The sequence below is a fragment of the Galeopterus variegatus genome, unplaced genomic scaffold (genome assembly GCF_000696425.1).
Source record: "Galeopterus variegatus unplaced genomic scaffold, G_variegatus-3.0.2 Scaffold83, whole genome shotgun sequence".
Classification (NCBI taxonomy): domain Eukaryota; kingdom Metazoa; phylum Chordata; class Mammalia; order Dermoptera; family Cynocephalidae; genus Galeopterus; species Galeopterus variegatus.
Genome location: NW_007726194.1, coordinates 243,268 through 268,241, shown reverse-complemented (window position 1 = coordinate 268,241; position 24,974 = coordinate 243,268). Strand labels below are relative to the sequence as shown.

At 41.3% G+C, this 24,974-nt stretch overlaps 1 protein-coding gene across 1 annotated transcript; it reads left to right on the top strand.

Moving 5' to 3' along the window:
• The first annotated feature begins 16,241 nt into the window (after positions 1 to 16,241).
• On the top strand, positions 16,242 to 17,771 carry SST (somatostatin). Its single transcript, XM_008580038.1, has 2 exons — positions 16,242 to 16,520; positions 17,406 to 17,771. The coding sequence occupies exons 1-2, from the start codon at positions 16,383 to 16,385 to the stop codon at positions 17,616 to 17,618; spliced, it is 351 nt and encodes a 116-aa protein (XP_008578260.1). The 5' UTR covers positions 16,242 to 16,382; the 3' UTR covers positions 17,619 to 17,771.
• Positions 17,772 to 24,974: the final 7,203 nt, after the last annotated feature.

Sequence of the window (24,974 nt, the reverse complement as noted above, 5' to 3'; positions counted from 1 at the left end):
ATAGGGAAAAATAACACACACACACACACACACACACTCACACTCTCACACACACACACACACACTCACACTCACACACACACACAAAGATTTTTTTCCTATTCTGTATCCCCAATACAACACAAAACACTTCTGTGACCTGGGGTCACCAAAATGTGTGAAGATTTCTTTCCACCAACAGTCAATCAATTGTCCAGCAGATTCTGCAGCAGATTCTCCAGCAGACACCAGCTGGGTGTCTTCTAATTCAATTCAATTCTGACACTGTCTACCAGGAGATAGTGTCAGGTCCCACAGGATGAGGATTCAGTCCCACAAGACTGCCTCCCACTTTAGATGCCAATCACAAGCACAAGTTGTGACTGGTACTTCTGGCCAACTGGGTTCCCATGAACCCCCTCCTTGGGTTTGATTAATTTGTGAGAGCAGCTCAGAGAACTCAAGGAAACACCTTACTTAACATTTGCTGATTTATTATAAAGTATATTATGAAGGTATATTATGTATCATAGGTACATTATGTATCATAAAGTATAATATTATGATACAGATGAACAGCCAGATGGAAGGGATGTATACGGAAGGCAGGTGGGAAGGGACACAGAGGTTCTGTGGCCTCTCCAGGTGTGCCACCCTCCAAGAGCTTTCATGTGTTCAGTTATCCAGAAGCTCTCTGACCCCTGTTCCTCTGATTTTTATGGTGGCTCTGTTACATAGCCATGACTGATTAAATCATTGGCCGTTGGTGATCACCTCAACATTCAGCTCCTCTCCCTTCTGATTGGGGTGGGGTGGGGCTGAAAGTCCCATCCCTCTAATCACACATTGGTCTTTCAGGTGACCAGCCCCCATCCTGAAGCTATCTAGGGGCCCTTAGTCACTAGTCATCTCAGTAGCATACAAAGAGACTCTCTAAGATTCCAAGGATTTTAGAAGATGTATGTTAGAAAATGGACAGGAAGGCCAAATATTTATTTCACAATATCATACTCTGCCACTGCAAGCTTGGGAATATTGTCAGTGCCCTTGTGCTAGGGTGGGGGGAAGGGGTCATCTCCTTTTACTCCTGTGATGAGTAAGCTATTCCTTTGCATATGAAGACCCGCAGATTGGTCCGCACTCAATCCTATCATGACTGCCGCTGTATTGTACATACATTTTCCAAAGTTTGAGGAACGTAGCTATTGAGCATCTGTGGTTGCCAGTAAATGCAGATCTCTCCCTACTATCCATTTCTTTGATTATGCCAATGGGGAATTTGGAAAATTTGGAAGGTTTGGATAGTAGGTACATGGGCTGAGTTCATCATCTTGCACCTGAAGTTATTGTTTCTAATTTGCATTTTAAAAATCTACTCCTGTAAACTAATTTATACTAGAACAAGATGGTTAGAAATAAATAATTGATGTAGATTTAGATATATATTAGGTGATTTTAATATTTTATATTCATGCATCTCTGGTCCTTTAAAAAGAATCTGGCTACAGCAGACCACTAGTTGTCTCCTAATAATTGTTGTCCCCTTTTCCCACAGTAATAGGACATTAGTCGTACACATGTCCTTGCAGAATAAAGACTACTCATCCCAGACTCCTTTGAGGCTACGTGTGGCTACATGACTAAGTTCTGGCCAATGAGATATAATTTATACAGAAATTATATGTGAAAAGTCTAGGAAAATTTATGTAAGAGACAGTGTTTAGGTTATCTACTGCTCTTTAACAAAGCAGCCCAGAATTTAGTGACATAAAACAACATCAATCATTTTCTTATCTCATGTGGTTGTTGTGGGTTGGGGACATAAAACGGTACTTCTGATTCTGGGTCTTCCTTGCTGTTGCAGTCAGATGGTGGCTGAAGCTGAAGGATCTAGGGCTGGCTGGGTAACTCTCTTCCTTTATGTATGCAGTCTTGGGACTTCTCCATGTGGGCTATTGGGCTTCCTCACAGCATAGCCACCTTGGACTGCCCTGGTGGCAGAAGGCTTCACGAATGAGTATCCCAGTGAGGAAAGCAGAAGCCAAATCTCTTTTATAATCTAGCTTGGAAATCACACAGTGTCAATACTAACATACTCTATTAATCAGAACAGTCAAAAATCTGCCCAGTTTCAAAGAGAGGAAGCAAAGACCATCTTTCCATAGGAGGTATGTCAGTCACAGTGCAAGAAGAACATTGTTACAGCCATGGTTGGAAAGTATCACCTCCCATAGGTGATGACTATGTCTCCTTCACTCTCCTAATCTTTATCCTTTTGATCCATCTTGGTGCCTCAACACAGATGCTGCCATCTTTAATCATGAGGTCAAGACCACACATAGCAGAGGATCAAGATGGAAGTTACCCTCGTACCTAATATCACCAAGTATCTTATCAGCCCTGGACCACCAACTTGGAATTTTATGCAAGGGAGAAATAGACTTCTCTACATTTAAAGCTACCACTTTTTAAATTTTATTTATTTTATTTTTTTGGTCACTTAGAGATGAACCTAACCACAGGCTTGTCTTCCAGGTCATCAATTCATATATAAACACACTGTGCATTTTCACTGTTCCCTGCTCTCAAACACACTGATTTTCAAGCCTGCAATTCTCTGGTTTCCACTCTTTGCCACAAGCTGACTTATTCCCTGCCTTTAAGTCCAATTAAACAAAGGCTGTCTTTTAAGAAGCTGCCTGTGACACCCTGAGACAGACGTAAGGACATCAGAACATCATTTAGCACATTCCGACAACCTGTTTCTTGAGCCCCTATTTAATGAGTTCATGTTGTCCTATGTGATAGTTGTTAGCATATCTCTGTATCTCCTGCTGGACTGTAAATTTCTTGAGTGTAAGGAGAATATTCTATATATCTTGACAATCCTTCTACTTGGCTGTTTTTCAGGGCGTTTATTTCAGAGTTTTGGTTCTCAATATGTTTCAATTTTTTGTTTTATAAATCTCTATCAAACTTCACCCATGATGATGGGAAGAAATAATTTTGCATTTATAACTTTGTATTCTTTTTCTTAAAGAGCCCCACACTCACACCAAATCATATAAGCTCCAGGTCCCCAAATAGTAGGATCCCCTTCTTTCTGGAAGATACAAAATTGTAAATACTCTATTGGAAATTGGAAATGGAAAGGAGTGAGTAGACTTTGATAGGAGGAGTTGGGCATGCAGACAGATGGAAGAGGATGAACAGTTTGACAGACACTGGAATGTGTGGGCCACTTTAGGGAATGGTGAGCACACATGTTTTCTGAAGGATCAGGCATCAGTGGGAAATAAAACTGAATGAGAAGTTGGAACTACACTACCAAAGGCTTCAAAACCCCGCATAAAAAGGGTGGACTTTTTTCAGAAGGCAGTGATTTGTTTTTGTAGTTTCAAAGGGAGACAATGATATGATCAGATGTGTATTTAGAAGCCGAATCATACCATAGGCTATAGAATAAATTAAAAGAAACTGGGTTGGTGGTGGCCAATGGGAAGGAGAATTGACTATGGGAAAAGGAAGGCCAGATGGAAGATTTTAAAACAGTTTACAAGAGTCATAATACTAGAGTGGTGGCCTGTTATGATGAAAATGGAGAGAAACTAAGAAGACACACATATCTAAAGAGGAACTCACACGGTGTAAGTGGTTAAATGTGGCATCAAAAAGGACAGAGAGACAATGATAAAGAGAAAAAGGTTAGGAGTTATTTACATGAAGATTTTAGTTGAAGATATTGATTGACATTAAAGTCAATGTTCATTTAGTGTTTCACAAGTATTTGGCAAACATTTAGTATATTCCAGGCAATTTTCTAGGTGGCCTAACCAAGACAGGAAGGCACAGTCTTTGCTGTTGAGGAATGCCCTTTTGCAACAAAGCCCTTTTGTAAAGAGCCAAACATGCAAACAAACTATTGACAGACAATAACATGATTGCTGCAATAGAAAAACAAACAAAAGCCACAGGCAGTTTGTCTTGTTTCAGAATTATTTAGATGTGTGAGTCTGTCCCTTTGTGTTGTGGGTTTTAGGAAGACTGAGAGTGTGTGTTTTCCATCAGTCCTCTGAAGTTATCAAGAGTATGTGGACATGTCTAGCCTCACATGTCTAGCCTCTTTTTAAGAAAAAAAATGGGAATTAGGGTCTGAAAGACACAGCCCTGGACGGGTGTGGGATCTAGGGACTGGAAGGGGCTGGGAAGTTATCTCGTGCACTCATTGCTCATTGCCAAGAATCTTGCCTGACTAGAGCTCATCTCTCCTCACCTTGGATCTAAGTACACAGTTTTTCTGCTGAACTAGCCCTCTTGTTAGGAACCCAAAGCTGACATCTGTTTCTCTATGACTCCTGCTGTCAAATGTTGCTTAGCCAATGGCTTATATTTTCCCAAGGCATGGCATTGGTTCATCAATTAATCAGAATGTTTTTATGACTAGGAAGTGCAGAGCTTGAGTAAACTGAGAGAGAACAATGTTTCCCCTTAAACAAGTGAGGCAGATGGCAATATAAACAGGTAGAAAACTGTGCAGATACAACATATGCCTGAGGAATGTAGGCTGGACCTTATCTATCTAGAGAGTATATTTCCCATAATGCTGTGGAAGGAGGAACCCCCCAGACTCTTCATATCTATGTTGTCAGCATTCAGATAAACACCCACCTGCCACTGATTAACTGTGAAGCTTTGGGCAAATCATTTCACTCCTCTGGGCTTTTATCATCACACCCAACCCACCACTTCTAATTTCAGACTAAGCCTGCTTTCCAGTTTCCACAACTGATGTACATGGAAGTTGAGGAAGCTCCGGGGGAAAAAAATTCCATTGTGTCCACAGTTGAGATCTAGCTGATAGAGTCATGTCTGTCAGAAGGAGGTGAGGTAGGGTAGTGTCTTACAATAGGGGCCAAATTACAGGGATAGATTGTAAGGCCCCTCAGTAGAATCTAACCTTTGGGAAGAAAGGACCCAGCAGGATGAACCTAACTTTGTGAAAGGGATTGAGGTTTGGGGTGGAGGAGTGGTCCCAGGTACAGAGTGGAACTGATCTAAATCCTGCTTTGTCCGGTCCCCTCAAAGCTTGGGGAAAGGAGACGCTTGGGTAGTGTATGGGTTTCCTATGGCTACTGTAATAAATTACAACAAACTGGTGGCCTAAAACAACAGAACTTTATTTTCTTGCAGTTCTGGGTGGCAGAAATCTGAAATCGCTCTGTCCAAAGGCTCTAGGGTAGAATCCCTAGAATATCTTTTAGTTTGTGGTGGGTCCACGCGTTCTTTGGCTTGTGGTTGTATTACTTCAATCTCTGTCTCAGACTTTGAGTGGCCTTCTCCCCTGTGTCTGTTGTCTTCTCTTCTGTCTCTCATAAGTATGACTGTCTTTGAAGTTAGGACCCATTTGGATAATCCAGGTGATCTCATCTTAAGATCCTTAACTTAATTATATCTACAAAGACCTTCTTCTAAATAAGGTCACATTCACAAGTTGGGAAGTTAGAACCTTTTGGGGCCACCATTCATCCCACTACAGTTAATTAATGCTGCTGTTAGTAAATGGGGCATAAGCAGCTATGCAGTGAGACCCTCTAAAAGCATGAGAGGCAGAGGAGAGGAAGAAGAGGTGAACACCAGCATCTTAGGGTGGCAAGGACAGTTGCCTGGCACCTCACTGTGGCTGAGTAGCTGTAGAGAGAGCAGCAGCCTAGAGATTCCAAGGGTCCAGCAGAGTGCAGTACAGGTGGGTCTCAGTCTAAGACAGAATGTTTCAAACTGAGCTTTGTGACTCAGTAGTGGGTCACGCGGTCAATTGACCCAGTCATAACCTGTACTAAAGAGAAAAATAAAAAGAATAAAAAAGAATAGGAAATACAGAGATCATTGCAAGGAATAAAGTATTGTTTTGAGAAATATGTGCAGAAGTCCTTGTGTGCACCGGGTTATGATGTAAAAAGTTTTTCTTATGTAAGTTGCATTAAAAAGTTTGAAAGCCATAGGCATAAGAGACTCCAGCATGGCACTTCACAGCAGTATTGAGAGAGCAGTAGGTCAGGGAACTATCCTCAGTTCTGGGTACAACATTGGGATTGACCTTGGAAGGCATCAGATCTCTGGCCAGGCACAGCAGCAATGGCGTGGACAGCCACAAGAGGGAGCTCGCAACACGTGCCAGACCTCCTTTAGAGCCCTCCCACCTCATTGACAGAGGGTGACCTTGCAAAGGAAGTGAGATTCTACTGATATGTGGATGAAAAAGGGGGCCAGTGAACTTTGAGGCCAACTATAAATGTGACATCGACTGCAAGTACAGGTTTGTGAGGCTGGAGGGGGCTGGGGAAGTTCAGATTACATGCAGTAGAAAGGTTTGTATTAGATTAGAACTTCAGTTTTTGAACTTTTGTTTCCCCTTCAAGCAGTTTGTTCCTATGAACCTTCATGGCAGAGTCCTGATCAGTGAAACAGAATCCCTGCAACATATGCCCCCCTCCCCCCGCCGTGTCGTCAGTCCCTGAGGAACTCTGTGCAGAGAACCCTAGACCTAATTGGGGAAGCCTGTAATGAGAACACTGGGTTAGAAGGTATTTGTAGTCACTTTTAGTGCTCATTCTTTGATTCCGTGGTTCAAAACAAACAAAAAAAATCTCAAATCCCGACTTCTTTTTGAAGCCAAGGATTGAGTATTGGTTATCTGTGAATGCCCAGCACTGCATTTGACAAAGGGGTTCAATAATTGAATGTCTGAGGGAAGAGAATATTTTGCATGCTTCTTTGTAACTTCAGCACCAAGCACAGCACTTTTTGCATAGTGGGTGCTTTTAAAAGATTGGTGCGTAAATTTTAAAAATGAATAAAATCTTGCTCTAAAATTTTGGAGGAAGTTGTCTTTTATCAGTCAAGCCAGCAGAGGGCAGGAGAGCTCAGCTTAACAACAGCATAGTCTTCTGTGTGCCCATCACAGCTGGCAGATGTGTAAGCCGGTTCAATTCCTTTGTAAGATTAGGAAATGCACAACCAGAAAAGGATGGAGACACAAAGCATGAAAGCCTAGCCTAGGGGATTCTCAAATCTCTGCACATTAATCCTCAGAGCTTTCTCCATAGGATAATACCTTTGTCAGGAAACGGGGAGTTTGCTTTAGACAGACTGCAGGGTACAGACCAGGACAGGAGCTGCCAGTCTTACAGTGTGACTTCTCCCACTTGGTGGAAGGGATCCAAGGAGCTTCACACTGCACTTGTATCATGGCAGGGATATAGAGCTAAGAGAATCAGAGGTTCTGATGCTGATACTAGTTACATGACCTTGAGAGACCCTTCTCTTCTCTTGGCTTCAGTCTTCCATATGTAAACTGAGGGACAGGACTAGATGACTTTTAAGGTCCTGGTCTGTAGTCCTGCCTTTGCCCTCAGTTCTTGGAGTATCATAAGGAAAGTCAATGAAGCAGGTGATTTAGCTTCAATGAGGCAATGCCAAGCGCATCTTCCTTGGTGTTGCCAAGAAGGAAAAGGAGAGTTGTGGGTGAGTGAAAGGAGACAACAGGATCCAGAAAAACAAAAAGACGAGAGGAGAGATTTGCAGGGAGAAGAGGCAGGAGAAGAAGGAGAAGAGAAAAGGAAGAAAATAGAGAGGGGGGAGAGAAAGGTGAAAGGGGGAGGAGAAGGAACAGAGCAGAGTGAGGTGAGAGGGGACAACCGTGGGCAGTGGTTTGTGACTCTGGCTTTCTAAGGTGGTGGAACTTCAGTTGCAAACTAGAAGTAAGCTCTTAAAATATACAGATAACTGAGCCCAGCCAGACCTAAGAATCAGAATCTGCAGTTGGGATTCAAGCATCTACGCTTTAAAAACATTTCTCATGCAATCCTGGTGCGAGGCCAGGGTTACAAACCACTGCTCTAGAGCAGTACTTGTAACTCGGAGTGTGGGAACAGTGGCGCCGTCGCAGGGCTACTTTCACTCCACGGGGCATGTCTGTGTTTTCTTCACATTGTTCCAGAGTGAAAGTCTCAGCGTCATCTGTTTATTGTACTTAAAAAAGTTTTAAAAATATTTTATAGTATTTTTACTTTTACAGAGGTATTGATCAGAAAGGGGTGGTTCCCATTCCTCCCCCTACCCACCTATACAGTTTCTTCTATTATTGACATGTTACATTAGTCTGGTACATTTGTTACAGTTATGAATCAATATCGATATATTATTATTAACTTAATTTTATATTAGGGTTCCCTGTTTGTATTGCACACTTTTATGGGTTTTCCCTAATGCATAATATTATTTATTCACCATTACAGGGTCATACAGAATAGTTTTACTGCCCTAAAAATCCTCTGTGCTCCACGGGTTCATGCCTCCCTCACTCCCTCATTTCCTGAAATCCTGGCAACCACTGACTTTCTTTTCATTACCTCAAATATTTGTCATTTCTTTGTGTTGGAAACATTAAAAATCCTCTCTTCTAGCTAATTGAAACTGTACAATAAATTGTTGTTAATTATAGTCACCCTACAGTGCTAGAGAACAGTAGATACTATTCCTGTACTTTTGTATCCCAGGATTGTCTTGAAGAGGAACTCCGTCGTCTGTTCTGCACTGTTCCAGGAGATGGGACCACTGATTTCTAGCCTCATTTCTCAGACCCAGAGATGCAGGAGTCTGGCCAAAATAATTCCTCCCTTGCTGACTGCACTGGGCAGGCTCATGGAAAACCTCAGATTTGAGCCCTTGTTTTAAGAAAGACACTAGGTAAGGAGAAGGGGAAGTATTCTCCGGGTGGCAGAGAGGCACAGAATACAGCTCAACTTCATTTCCTTGGAAGCCCTGAGTAGAAGTCTCAACAAGTGGGAAGCTTCTGGAGAGACAAATGGATCCCCAGGAAAAAGGGAAACTGGGAGCAGAATTAGGAACAAACTTCCCTAACTACCTTACCTTTGCTGTGAAAGAGGAAATGCATGGCAGGAAGAGCTCTGACATCATCCCAGCTGTACACCAGCTGTACAGCCTGGGCCTCCATTCCCTGGTCTGGTTGGTACTGACACACCTAATCAGCTGCAGAACACTGCACAGATGTGAGCAAGCACTGCTGTTCACTCCTACTGTGTGCCAGGAGCATGTGCCTACTGCAGCAGCCGACGGATGGGTGTTTCCTCCCTGGGCCTTCCAACAGATATGAAGACTTCAGCGACCGCATTAGCATATTCACGTAACAACTTCAGATAGTTCTTGGCATACAGGAGCAATTACATTGAATAGCATTTAGGGTTTTTTCTTGCTGAAGCTCAGAGCTGGCTGAGGGATCAGTAGACATACGTTGCTGAAAGCCTCAGCCACCCAGGGCTGTGGGGTCACGGGTGTGTGTCCAGTGATCTTATCCTTGGTGCCTGATGTTCTGATGATTGTTCTACCTGCAGAATCCACAGAGACCTCCTGTGTAAGGAGAGGGTTTTCCTTCAAGTCAGCCATCATTTTTCAACAACTACCCTGTGTTTAACATTTTGTGCTCTCTGAGAAGAATACAAACAAGGTTGAGATGAGGTTTCTGCCCTCAATGAGACTCAAGGCTTATGGCTGAGACATGCAGACTCCCAATGAACAAAAAATGAAGTCATCTGTGAAGGTCCCTACTAGGGGTATAAAAGACATACTTTTGGTCACAGAAGAAGGCCACATTGATCTAAATGACAGGAAACATCTTAGAACAAGCTGTATGATCCTAACAGTTGGAGATGGCTCAATGATACTCCAGGAGAAGGGAGGAGCATGCACAAATGGATGTGGAGAGCACAGGATGTGTGCAGGGAGGAGCAAGTGGCTGGGGGACGGGAGGACCAGCAGATGAGGAGTGACATGGGAGAGACTGAACAAGAAGGGTAGGGTCTGAAAAAACACAACTGTCAGGTGGGTGAGTTTGCACTTGGACTGGTTGGCACTGGGGACTCATTTAAAGCTTTTGTTCTGGAAAATGACAGGCTAGAGACCAGATAAGAGACTACTACAAGAGACCAGGCCTGAGATGTAACAATCCATCCCTCCCCATGGGAAAAGTTAACTTTATAGACTCTTCACCCTTTACTATCTGATGCAATCACTTTGGCCTAGGCTTAGTGGAAGCTGGTGAAAGCCAATTTGGTAGGAATGTCTGGCTCATCTACCATCAGCAGCTCCAGGGGCATGAGCTGGGAGTCTTCTAGATGAACAGAAGCCCTTGGAGGATGGCAGTTTCTCATTCTTGTGCTCCAGGGTCATGGGGATGCTTAGAAGAAAAAGTCCCCATGGGATTCTCACTCAAACACCCTTGCCCTTGGGCAAGAAGAATCGATGTGCTCACCATGGCCTGCCTCCACTCCCAACAATGCATCCCACCAAGTCTGCCCTCTTCTGCTTACTACACATTGATCTCCTTTTCCCAACTTTACTTAAGTCAAATCTTCCATTAGACATCTATAAATCTAGAAGACAATTCAACAAATGAATCCAAAATGTTAATAGTTACCAAACTTTAATGTGTTATGTCTCCAAGGTAAATATATGTGAGAAGAGGCTACTTTCTAATGGAGAAATTTCAGCACTCATCTGCTGCATTTCTGTGGAAGAGATCTTCCTGGATCTTCAAATCACACCCTACACATCCCCAGTGTGAGGAAGACCTGCCTGCCTAGTGGGTCAGAGCATTGGCAGGGACGCTCCAGCTCCCAAAGTGATTGATTGGCTCACTGAATATCACCCCTTGACTTAGGACTGGCTACTCCATTTCAGCAGCAATACAAAGCCTGGTCTTCATGGTCTTATCATATATTATGGGTTGCAAAGCACTTGCACACACGTTGTCTGATCTGGTACTCAAATCTTGTTTTAGAAAAGCAAGGATTATCAGACACATTTTAAGCAGGAGAAAACAGAGCATTTAAGTCTAGGGCCTCAGACACCCAGACCATGGCTCTTTTTACTACTCCATGTTGCTTTCTCCACTGACTTCATTCTTCACTTTCTTCCATCCTGAAAATAAAAGGGTTCCCCATTTGCAAAATGTCTAGGGTATAGGATCCCAAGTAACAACCACCAATTACCTCCCCCTACCACTGATTGATCTTGGACGTGATCAGTGCCATTGTGCACACAATAAGCACAAAATAGCCACCGACCTTGTCTTCCACTCCAGCATCAAACCCCTCCCCCCTTCACTTTATGAGAAGTCTCATGACTTCTTCAAAACAGGAACACTTTTGCTTCCACAAGGGCGCAGTTCTCCACCCTGGTCGCATAGCTTCTGCATTAGCATAATGCCCCTCCTCAATTGTATTAGCCAAACCTTGGCACCCTATTTAAGCTCTCTCACCTCCACACGTGGGGCTGTCTCCATCTTGAAGGCAGCCCCAGGCTGCCCTCCACTTTGAGCGCAGCCCAGTAGATTCTTTTCCTTTAATAAAGCTTGATTGGCTCCTGGCGTCTCAGCTCACTTTCTTTCAACCACTTTTGGGACTTGGGAGGTAAGATGAGACCTAAGGGTTGTCTGCAGAGGGCTTAGCTTGGGCAGGTTTGAAGTGCGTTTATGCATGCCAGCCAGCTTGGCCATGGGCATTTGGGGAAGAATATGTCTTCCTTTTGCACTGGCTCCTCTTCTCTCTTAAAGATTCTTAGAGTCCTAAGTTATCTCCTTGATTTTACTCTTGCCCTCCTAATTCTCTGCTGAGCAGAAGGCATTATTTTAAATAAATCAGGTCAGTTCCTTGCTCAAAGTCCTCTACTGGATTCCCTATCTTGCCCTTCAAGGCTCTCTGTGAACTGGCCCTGTCTCCAGACCTCTCCCCCTAGCCCCAACCTCCCCTCCCCTCCCAGTTCTAGTTTTCTTGGCTGTTGCGCTTTGAATGTCCCAAGCATACTTCTGCCTCTGGTCCTTTCACTGATCATCCTTCCTCCTGAGTTGGAAATTTCTTTATTCAGACATTTGGATGGCCGTCTTGCCCACCTTGTTCAGGTCTCTGCTCAGAGAGTCCCTCCCCCGAAGAGTCTTCTCCCTGTGCCGCCATGCTCTAGACCTTGCTTTAGCGCTTATAAATTTCAGCATACACTGACTAATGTGTTCATCATCTGTCTTCCTCACTACGACTTTGTCTATCCAGTTGACTGCTACTCATGGCATCTCAAATAGAGCAGATTCTCAGTCTTAGAATTTGAGTGAACTGATTTTACAGATGGAGAAACTGAGGTCCAGAGAGGAGAAGGCAGGTCATTAGCAGAAGCAAGACTCGAGAACAAGTTTTCTAACAAATCTGTGAAACGTCATCAGCACCCAGCTCTTTCCCCCAAATTACATAAAAACCAGGCTCTTTTCTAATACAAAGTCCTCATTTTGAGAAAGGGACAGCATTCTAACATAACAGTGCACTCTAGCTTGCTTTTTATTTCCTCAAACTTAACCTCACTGATTATCAGGGATGGAAGGAACCACAAAGGTGACCAGCCACACTTTGTTTTTGCAGATGAAGAAACCAAGGCTCAGAGAAGATGTCTTGCAGCTGGTAGTGGCAGAGCCAAATGAGAGCCCGGGTCTCCTGATTCCCAGTGCAGACACTTTCTCCTTCTCTGCTTTGGTTAATATTGAATGTTTATGTCTGCTCACAGATTTTATTGTTTCTTATTAAAGCAAGTTTCTGCTCCTCACACTGGCAGGTAGTCACCCCAAAATGTACCTTTCACAGAGGACATAGGAAATCATCTCCTGGCGAGGAGAACTGCATAAGAAAGAGGTCTGCATGCCTTGTAGAGGCACACGTATCCTGGCTGCAGTCTGCTCAGCCAGTTACCTCTCGCTCTCTGCATCAGTGAAGGGTGAAACATTCAGAAGTGAAGCAACATTCTCCCTTTGACCATGGCTAATTCCTGCCTGTGTGCCCTTGTGCAGAACCCCTGTGTTCTCAGGACCTCAGTATCCTTCTCCGTGAGGTTAGAGTAGCATGCCCTGAAGTGTTCAATGAGAAAGAGCTTTGTGAACCACAGAGGGCTGTGTTAACTATGGGGGAGAGAATTCCTGGGGACTTTGGTTTGGGAAATAGGGTCCCCAGTACAACAACAGACCACTTTCCCCTCCTAGCTTTTGAGACTTGGGAGAAAGTCTCTGACAATTAGCTGCAGAGAGCTCAGGTTGGGGAAGTTTGAAGTGCTTTTATGCTAAGTAAATCTTTATGATAAAATTGGCCATGGGAGATTTAAGGGAGAATTTGTGTCCTCTTTTGTCCTGGATCCTCTTCTCTTTTAAATGGTTCTTAGACTTGTAACAGTCCAAGAGTTATAAAACAAAACAAAAGCAAAACCCAGAAGTCATCTCATGCAAACCTCAGCACTCCAGTAGGGGTATGAGGGAAGCAACTCAGTCTTTACTATTCCCAAGTAGGTACTTAAACTGCTAGAAATCATGAGTGTTTTTTAAATATTTTATTTTATTTTATTTTATTTTGTCAATATACAATGTGGTTGATTATTGTGGCCCATTGCCAAAACCTCCCTCTCCCCTCCCTCTCTCCCCTCCCTCCCAACAATGTCCTTTCTGTTCACTTGTCATATCAATTTCAAGGAATTGTAATTGTTATGTCTTCTTCCCCCCCTCCCCGTTTTTTTTTTTGTTGTTGTTGTTTATTAACTTATTTATTTTTAGCTCCCACAAATAAGTGAGAACATGTGGTATTTCTCTTTCTGTGCCTAACTTGTTTCACTTAATATAATTCTCCTTAGGTCCATCCATGTCATTGCAAATGGCATTATTTCATTCTTTTTTATAGCAGAGTTGTATTCCATTGTGTAGATAAACCACATTTTCTGTATCCACTCATCCGATGATGGACATTTGGGCTGGTTCCAACTCTTGGCTATTGTAAAGAGTGCTGCAATGAATGTTGGGGAACAGGTATATCTTCGACTTGATGATTTCCATTCTTCTGGGTATATTCCCAGCAGTGGGATAGCTGGGTCATATGGTAGATCTATCTGCAACTGTTTGAGGAACCTCCATACCATTTTGCAGTCCCTCCAACAATGTATGAGAGTTCCTTTAATCATGAGTATTTTTGGTGAGAAGTAGCTGAGAAGGAGGGAGGAAAAAGAAAGGGAGGGAGCCGAGAGAGAGAGAGAGAGAGAGAGAGAGAGAGAGAGATGTCTAGAGCAGAGTCCAGGATAGATATTGGCTGAACGGGATGAGAATGGAGAGAGCAGTGCAGAGAAGGCAGGAGCAGAGGCAGATGGAGCCAGACTGAAGTCAGAAAGTGAGGATAAGGAGTAGAGAGAGAAGACAGAAGAACTGAATGAGGAAGATGCTGAGAGACAAATTCTGAGAAAGATCAAGGAAAAGGAGAGAGAGAAGAGAGAGAAAAGTGTAGAGAGAGTGGATGGAGATGTGGAAGGATAGGAGCAGGCATCAGGGCAGGAGGTGGGTGGGAGGAAGAGATCCCAGAGCACAGAGCAAGATGGTGGAGGTACTCTTTATTCTTGGACTGGCTCCTTTTTAAAGATAAACTCTTCTTTTCTACTCCATGGGGCTGCCAAAAATCAAGTCCTGGGTAGAGGAGATATGAAATCATTTGGACATGCCTTGGGACATTTGGGCTGATGTAACTAGACTTTGATTTCCCAATCCTGGAAACATTCCAGGATACATAGAGAATTTAAAATGTATTTCACGGGGTTGGGTTCCAAGGCTGCCCATTCATTGTTCTCCCAGAATATTCTACACATGTGAGTGACCTTTTAATACCCCATTTTGTGCTTAGCATTGTCTGGACTTGCCAAGCCCTGGAAGCTATAATACTTCTTGCTGGGCATTCTTTCTTTGCCTTGGCTTACAGACACAAAAGGAAATAGCAACAATTATCCAAACCATTCAGAACACTTCCCAACCCCTCCTGCCCCTCAACACAGTGGTTTGGGCCTAAGTACTGAGAATATCCTAATACATGAAGTGTGACTGATGACAAGAGTGGCCAAGTTCCCCACTGTACTCGGTTTCTGGGGATACATCATGTCTTTTAAGCTAATATTGTCTTCCCTGAAGCGCATAAAATATCAGCCCTTTAAAGTCTGCAGAGATCGTCTTGTCTATGCCAAGAAATTAGTTGGCACACCCTTGACAATGAGCTATTTTGAAAAAAGCTGCCAGACCTCCGACCTGGACAGCAAACACTTAACCAGACCACAACCAGAATTCTAGGACAGCTTTTCTTAAACTTTGGGTTTAAGGGAGGAGGAAGGGCTGGATCTGTCTATGAGTCTACTGATCCTTTCCCCACACATAAACACACAATAATGGTCACATATGTTTAGGGGGTTCCTAGATTTTTAATGTCCAGACTGGGGGTTCCTTAGATAAACCTCCTTCTGCTGGCTAGGAATATGTTAGAAAAGTCAGAGAAGAAAGAACCCTGGTCTTGGAATGTGGAAGTCTGATGTTTGCTCCAACTGTGCAGTATGTGAGCCAGAGCAATTTATGCTCATTTCTAGACTTTAGTGATTCAAATTCTGTTTATTAGATATTTTTTTGAGATTGACTTCCAGCTCCAAGTTTCTAGGTACCAAAATGAAGTTTTTCTCTCTTTCTCTCTCCTCTCTCTCTCTGGTATTTTTTGTTACAATAAAAAGGCAGGTAGACCAGAAGTCTCTCAGTTGCTGAGAAAGAGGGAGGGTGGGTAAGTCAAAGGTATTTTCTCTCCCAATACAGAGAAAAGTGAAATTCTTTTAGAGCCCTACTTCATCTTTACTAGACTTTTCACAGAGATAATGATGGAAGAGGAGATGGTTCAGTCCCTCTAACATTCATATTCCGTTCTCAAATCTGTTCTTAGAGGAATGATTCTGCATCTCCACTTGCCATACACATATACTTCTGCATCTGTTTGGCCCTCTTAAAACGTTTGAGTGTGATGACAGATGGAGTTGTCTGGGTACATTTATGTGTATTTGCCTATGTGCAATAATGTATTTGCTCTTCAAGGGCTGAGTGTTTGAGCCTCTGTTGTGTGTAATTAAGTGTGCATGTGTGTGAATAAAATTATAAAATATGTATGTTTGTAGAACTGAGTGAAAATAAAATATTGTATAACTAGTGTGGCATGTGGAATCCTGTGTGCCTGTGAATGTGCAGATTTTTTTTTTTTTTTTAACTAAGCCACTTTAGATCGTGTCGCCTCCCCTCACTTCTGTGATTGATTTGGAGAGGCTAATGGTGCGTAAAAGCGCTGGTGAGATCTGGGGGCGCCTCCTAGGCTGACGTCAGAGAGAGAGTTTAAAAAGGGGGAGACGGTGGAGAGCGCACAAGCCGCTTCAGGAGTCGCGAGGTTCACAGCCTTCGCTGCTGCTTGCGGATCCGCACCAAGGGTGTGACCCACCGCTCTCCAGCTCGCTTCCCCGGCGCCGCCGAGATGCTGTCCTGCCGCCTCCAGTGCGCGCTGGCCGCGCTCTCCATCGTGCTGGCCCTGGGCGGTGTCACGGGCGCGCCCTCGGACCCCAGACTCCGTCAGTTTCTGCAGAAGTCCCTAGCTGCTGCCGCGGGGAAGCAGGTAACGAGACCCCCCTCGACGTCTTCTCTTGCCTCTCCTGATCCCCTAACCCTCCCTTAACCTGGCTCCTGCCCTCTCGGTTTTGACCCAAGAGGTGCTCAGTCCTCTAAAGAGTTTCGGTGTTTCTCTGGGTCTCTGTTAGAAAAACTTTCAAAGTCTAGAATCCCCTCTTACCTCTTTTTTATTTTTATTATTAATTTTTTTCCGGTCCGTGCACCCAGTCACAGTTCAGGTGAGTTCTTTGACATTCAAGGGAATTCTGAGACTTGGGGAGTTGCCTGAGCACGAAGAGAGGATGGCATCTGTCCCCGGTGCTGACCGTGGGGGTGCTGGCCCAGGTGCTGAAACGCAGACCTCTGAAGCTGCTAACTTGTCCCCCAGCCCCACCTGTTCCGTTTAATGAGATTAGGGGTAAGGGACACTCTACAGACAGTATGTTTGCGATTGTGAGAGGGCTCGTTTTTCACAATTTACTTAGTAAAAACGGTAAGAACAATTCCACTTTGTAGTTCTCGATATGGAAATTGAGTTAAACCGTCAGCGCATGCTTTATTTTTGCAGAACTGCTTTAATGACCTATTATTTCTGTGTGTGTGTGTGTGTGTGTGTGTGTATGTGTGTGTGTTAAGCCTACAAAAGCATAAAACTTGTAAAAATATTTGATTTTTGAAGACTTTTTGTGTAACTTGGTGATTATAGCAACTGCCCTTATTTTTATATATCCGTACTTGATTTTAAGTGTGACAAAAAGTGCACAACTATGAAAACTGGGTTTCGGGTGTGACAAAGTCTGTTTTCCAAACCAGGCTTTTTCATTTCTTCTTCTTCATTCTCCTCTTCCTCCTCCTCTTCCCTCTCTTTCCCTTTCCCTTCTTCCCTATACAGGAACTGGCCAAGTACTTCTTGGCAGAGCTGCTGTCTGAACCCAACCAGACGGAGAATGATGCCCTGGAACCTGAAGATTTGTCCCAGGCTGCTGAGCAGGATGAGATGAGGCTGGAGCTGCAGAGATCTGCTAACTCAAACCCGGCTATGGCACCCCGAGAACGCAAAGCTGGCTGCAAGAATTTCTTCTGGAAGACTTTCACATCCTGTTAGCTTTAATAAGTATTGTCTATATCAGACCTTTGATCCCTCCCTTCCAAATCCCATCTCTCTTCCCTAATCCCCCAAATCCTCAGCAAGGCCCTTGCGTTAAAAATTGAAGACTGTAAATATCAAATAAAATTATGGTGAGATTATGAAAAACAAGATTTTGATTTCTTATTGAGTATACATTTCTGTTCAACAATACATAATGAACTTGAGTGATGGTTTCAGTAAGATATTTGAAATACACTCTCCAATTCTCACAGATGTATATTTAAAATTCCCAGTGGCAATAAAGGTTATGACTCAAATCATAATTGTTATTATTTAGGTCATTTCAAACTGAAATTATTTCAAAAAACTGTGCATTTAGAGTTTAACCCAATGACAATTATTGAGAGAGGTAGACATAAACATCAATCACATACTAAATACACTTAAAATTATATGTTGGATTATTGAAATGAGTATGATTATATATGGGAAGGCAGCCTGAAATGTGCAACCATCCACAGGGCTGATAAGTAAAATATACAACATATAAAAAATGGAAAGGAAAAATCATTTAAAAGTTCAGGAAAGAAGCTGGCTTAAATAGATACAATCAAGTTCTGAGCCTTTAAAATTTCTTTCTAGCTTGTGAACATGTGTTTAGAGAAACACCATTGCTTTTATATCTTCTTTGACAATCCTCTCTGTAATTGAACAAGGCTAAATGACTACCTCTGTTTTAAAAGTAAGCTTCCAAAATTTTTTTCTCCGGGGGAAAGAGTGCTTTTATTATAAGAGTCCAGAATGGGAGTACTATGGATTGGAAGGAACATGTGTGTTTGGTCACCTCACTAAATGCTATGCTATATTGAAGGTATTGGAGTTCAAAATCATAATCATGGGATAATTTGAGGATACATCTTAAGTCTTCTTTTAACTTTATCTAAACAGGAGTCAAATAAAATGCAAAAATAATGCTCAATAAATAGTAGCTATTATTAGTAGTATTATAACAACATACTAAATGGTACCACTCAAGGCAGAGATAAAAACATTGCTAATTTAACTTAGAGACCTGGAATAGATGCCCTTTTGGGGATGTGTGCTGTAGCTATCAATTGTATTTCTGCATAGCTGCTGTGATAATAAACCAAATATAAATACGTAAACTCAGTATACATCCCCATTGTATGAACTTACTGATGGCAATGTATAAACATCTAAGAGGAACTTTATATATTGTAGAAAATATTTGTGTTAGATAATACACACTTTTAATATAAATATAAAAATATAAGTGGCTTAACAGAAGTTAATTCCCAAACAACTGGTCAAACAGGAGAAAAAAATCCAAGCCACTTTACTAATCGTTGTGAAAACAGCACACCATTTGATATTCTGATGCATCTTTTATTCACAAGACATTTTTGGGGGGAATTAATGCGTGTCCACTTAAGGGATCTGTCTGTGCTAAATGCCTTATGTACATCTGGTTACCAACCAACTCAGTGGAGTAATAGAATCACATTATTATAATTAAAGCATGAAAGAGAACACAGCTTAATTGTTTTCTACAGAGTGTATGAGTGCCAGGGGACTTTAGTTTTTAGTATCATCTTGAATTTTCAGTTCCCAATAGTAGTATGGGAAAAAATGGCAGGAATTATTAGTCACATGCTCACATATATGTTTACTCCTTATTGAAAATTTAAATTGAATGAAACATTTGAAAAAGGGTTGTTTATCCTCCAGCCTTAGTTTTCCTACCTCCATAAGCAGAGGGTTGCATTAGAAAGGGCACTCACTTCTCTCCCAGGTGTGACAGCTATTTGTGCTTTGACATCGACAATGGTGCCTGAGGAGTGCTGATTTGGGGCCATTTTAAATCTACAGAGTATAACTTTGTTCCATTTTGTTTTGTTTTAAATATACAGAAGGTCTTACTTTTTTACTTCCTATTTAATTCATCTGAGTTTCTCCTAATTTTGATTCAGCAAAAGAATCTAGCATTCCAGCCTATTTATTGTCTAGCCAGAACAAACCTTTCAGATATTTTCCTTCTTCCCTGCCACAACCACATGCTTTAGCAATCCTGAACAACCTGTTATTTCTTTTCATGGGAGAGCTTGCACAGGTATTCTTCTTTTCTGGGTCTTAGTTTCCCCATGTGAAAATAAGCATACAATAGAACTAAACCCCGTGAATTATGAGGATTCACTGAGACCATGTATTTAAAGTTCTTAGTACAGGGTAAACAGTTGCTAAGTGTCACATGTTATGGTGTTAATTTTGTTCTCACATGCGGTGTGCTTTCCAGCCTCTTTTACTTTGTCTTCTCTATTTCTTGTCATTGCCACAAGCCCTACCTAACTGAGCCTTCAAGACCCATTCTTTTTATACTTCTTGCTCCACAAAATTCTTGCTTCATGCTCTCAACTGGAATATCTGCCTTCTCTGAGGACTTAATCTGTGTCTCTTCTGTGATGCTTATTTGTATTTTCTTACCATATATTATAGTTGTATAAGTGTATGTAAGAGTGAGTGTTTGTGTGTGAGCTTTCTTTGAATAGATACATGTATGATTCATATGACGGTTCATTTAAAGAATGAATGAATGAACTATGAACTTACACAGTCAAGTGAAACATATCTCTGTCTTCTAGATAATAACATTCTTCCTTAATTCTTTGCACAGGAAAATAACATTAGTAGCTATTCTATGTAATGCTAGTGTGACACCAGAAAGATATAGCACATGGTTATAATTTTTTTTGAATTTTTATTTTGTTGATATACAATGTGGTTGATTATTATGGCCCATCACTGAAACCTCCCTCCCCCTCCCTCTCACATGGTTATAATTTTTTTTGAATTTTTATTTTGTTGATATACAATGTGGTTGGTTATTATGGCCCATCACTGAAACCTCCCTCCCCCTCCCTCTCACATGGTTATAATTTTTTTTGAATTTTTATTTTGTTGATATACAATGTGGTTGATTATTATGGCCCATCACTGAAACCTCCCTCCCCCTCCCTCTCACATGGTTATAATTTTAATAACCATTGAAGTATGTGGTTAGCAGACTCACTTATTTTCAAAGCTTCGAGCAGTCCAGTTTTCTTTAACCATCATACAAAGTCCCTAATAAGGCCAGCTTAACTGCCCACCAACCATGAAGCTTACGGTTATAGAGAATCAAATTCACTAACATTTTTCTCATGTTAGTTTATTTTGAAATCATGCAGATCCTTTTTTTTATCCTAATGCAGGACCAGCTTTCTCGGCCATGGCTCAAACTATACTCAGTATACAGACAGTTCTGTTTTATGGTGACATGAACTATGCCCTTAACTCTGAATATCCAACATGGAAGGGGGCTCAGATATTATCTTGACCTCATCAATCATTTTATTAAAAGATGACATGGAGCAGTTACCTGCTGAAGACAACATAGTAGTCTGATGCAGAGCTTGGACACAGCCCAGGTTTCCCCTCTCCTACCTTGGGGTTATTTTGACTATACTACACTGCCCCTCAAGGAATCTGCCCTTCTAGATAACTGGTGTGTTACTTTAGTCTGATGTGAATACTAATTTTGTTCCTGGATCTTCCTTACCTACCACTGAACCACTGGTCTGCTTCTGAGAAGGAACAAGACAATTGGTACAAAATAACTTCCTGTGGTTATAGAAAGGCATTAGGAATAAATGGTAAAGACATTGATTAAGAGGGAAAGAAACTCAGGGAGACAACCTTTCACTAAATTAGACTCAAGAGGCAAAGAATGATTCTGTCTTGGAGTGGAGGCACAGGGGCTTCCTCAGAAAGCAGGTGGATATTTAAAATAAGAAGATGGCATTATGCCTGGAGACGTGGCCTTCAAAGAAATCATGATCCACCTCCACAGGGCTCAGGAGCAAGCATCTCAGGGATAACCTCCAGCTCTTCAGTAAGTGAGAATGAGTGCTTTAATTCCAGGTGTTCTTTTTTTTTTATTACCTGTCAGTTTCAAGGACTTGCTGGAAACTTGGAAACAAAGTTTGTATAATAAGGTCTCTGTTTTCAGGGAACTGAGTCTTTCAGAGAAGACACATTCATTAAAAACAACCAAATGCGATAATGCAGGTTTGCATGAGAAGAGAGCAGTCAGCACCTCCCCCTCTTCTCTTTCCTCTAAACTGTGCTTTTTATTAGTTTTTAATTATGGTTTGAACATCTAAGTAATTTTATTCTGGGTGGAATTAATAGGTTATAGGTATAATAATATAGTATACACTTTCATAACATAATCTACGTTAGCTTGAAAAGTGTTAATATTCTCTTTTGTATATAAAGAGACTGAGAATCAGAGAGATTAAGTAACTTGCCAAAGATGTCCCCAGCTAATTAGAGGTAGAGTTGGAACCAGGTCAACTGATTTCCAATCCAGTGCTCTTCCCACTGTATCTTAAGGGAAAGAAGGGAGTTAAAGGAAAATTGTAACTTGCTGGGCAAATTAAGAACACATCAGCTCCAGACTGTCTTAACTTAGCTCTTCTATATATAATACAAATGGGTATTACTATTCAATTATTGTTAGAGGAGAATGGGATTTAGCCTCTGGAACTGGGATTTGTTTTGTGACTTTATTAGGGGCACTATTTCCAAGGAACTGTTTGTAATCTTTCTTTTCACATGTTCAGCATCATAGCTTTAGCTTTGCTAAATGAATTAATCAGGAAGCAGAGAGAGAAAGAAATAGTAAAATTAATGACCTCAGGTATTAAGCACTCCTTTTCCCACTCACTCTTTCTTACACAGGTTTTAGTACAACCCAGGCAGCAGGCATGTTTAACTTGAAGCAATTACAGATCTACTGGTCACAGTCATTAGTGCATCGGCCATGGCGAGCTATTTATTATTTTTTTTATTTTTATTTTTTGTTTTACACCTCTACTGCTTGTATGATAAGCATACTTGTCGCTGGTTTTTAAGCACCAACACTTGGCCTCTGACACCCTCACTTATGATTGGGTAGTGGCCATGTCTTCCACCCTCTGGCCTTGTAAGTATATCCTGTGAAAAGCTGTCCTGAGGCTGAGATTTGGGGACTTGAGGATTTTCTTTGAAATGTATAAATGAGGTCAACTTTTACATAAGTAAGCATTTATGCTACTGAAATTAATATACCTCTCAGGGTCTCAGATAAACATTCTAGGTCACATAAGTAGTCATTTCATTCCTATTAGCTTCACATATCTCTGAAATGTGGTATGTTAAGATGGTAAAATTGTTATCCAGTTATTAAACAGCACTATTAAAATAAACTATTTCAAAGAGATTCAGGCATTTAAAGTAGAATTCAAACAATTAAGAAAGATAATGTATTCTCAGTTAATTGCTGCTTGACTCTATTTTTCCTGTATAAAAAAATGTAAAACTACATTTTCAGTTTCCATGCTGCATTGAGGTCAGATGTTATACTTTATGAAGGAAAGTATCAAGCTGGCCTAGAATTGCTATGCTTGGGTAGTAATTTATTTGACTACAAAATGCACATTATGAGAGTCAAGATTTACAAATTTAACTATGTCATAGCTTTTTCTTTCTCACTTTTCCATCACATTTGCCCACTCATGCCCCAAACAAGGGTGGGAAGCAATAATTTTGCTAGACGTCTCACCACCTTCCTCTTCATCATCACTTTTTAAAAAATCATATGTGGATTAGCATGATGTACTCATGAGTAAGACCTCCAATCAAGTTCTACAGCCTTCACGATCTGAAACTCCTTGGGTGTCAGGTCCTTTCTTTCAACTGAATTATTAAAACACTTATTTATGGATCACTTATTTGTCACTGCAGTGGACAGATTTCTGGAGTTGCTGCTTTCCTCCTCCTCCTTTCTCCTTCTCTTCCTCCTCTTTTTCCTTCTAGTTCTTCTTCTTTAATACCCACTCCTGCCTTTGACAGCAGCATCCTGAATTACTTTTGGTAAACCACCCCTCTGTGCATTCCCAACAATGTGGTTGGATTTAGATTGACTCCCTTTACAGTCCAGGAATGCTACTAGAGTGGATTAAGCCAATTCAAATATACCATCCCCTGGTCATAGGGATTGGTTCATGGCTGTTCACATGACCAATCACAGTGAACTTTAGGACTCTTTTGGGCATTGCTGGGACATCTCTTTCGTGCTGAGTGTGGATGAGGAAGCATGCCGTCCTGAGAGCTTTTGTCAACCACATTGAGACTTCCAGTGCAGTCTGAAAGGGTGTGTTGTTGAAGGCAGAGTGGAGAGGTGTTAAACTGGGTCTATAGTATTAACTTTATCTTAAAAAAAGGAGAAATATTTTTACCATTGTACTTTTCATATGTATGATATAATAAATTCTCTTTATTTTTTAAGGGTAGTTTGGGTAAGGTTTTCCTTTACTTATAACCAAAGTTTTCTCATGCAGACACTTAGTGCTTCCTTATATTGTTAGTGTTGTGTATGTTTCTATGGCTATGTCTTTGTTTATTTATCTATAGATACTTACATATTTATGGTTATCCTAACTTTTTGATTAAGATGAAAGTTTCAAGAAGAAAAAGAATAGATTTTATTAGACTTTGTATTTTTTGGAAACCCCAGTATGTGGCTATATACTAGCTTCTTTACAAATTCTGTTGATAATAAAAAAAGATAGAAATTGCTTACTTTAAAAAATATTTTCCAGTTTATTGAAGTGTTCTGCTACTCTTACCTCATTGCCTCATCACACATTTCATAGTTTGTAAGTTAGGCATCAGGGCAGCAATTTATACCACCATTTTTTAATATGTAGAAATTGATCTTTAAGGTATTCAAATAACTTGCCCAAAGTCACTGATAGCTTACATGACAGAGTGTAAAATCAAGACTAGCTCATCTGAAGAATTAGCCCTTCAAAAATGCATGAATGATGATCATTTTCTTCATCAGAGTGCCCTTTTTTTCAGACTAAATTCCTTCAATTACTTTAACATTTCTTGTATAGCATGACTTCAATTTTTTCTCACCACCTTGGATGCTTTGCCCAAGCACTGCTCAAATTTGTCTACGTATTTCTTAAAGGATAATATCCAAAACAGAATGTAATACGATGGGTGAAGATTGATTGGTACAAAAATAATAAGGCCTCCTTCTGCCTTCTAGATCAGGGGCTTCCCTTCTATTAATGCAGCAAAATAAGTGACCACATGCACTACTCAAAGTTCTGCTCACTAGAAGTGTTTACCTTCACATCAGGGCCTCTGGAGAGGGACTGTGGTGCTTTAGCTGTTCAGTTTTAGTGGGTGTCATTTTGCACAGAATCTGTAAACTGGTCCCAAGGTTGTTTTTTTTTAAAAATCAAGTATCTATAGGGA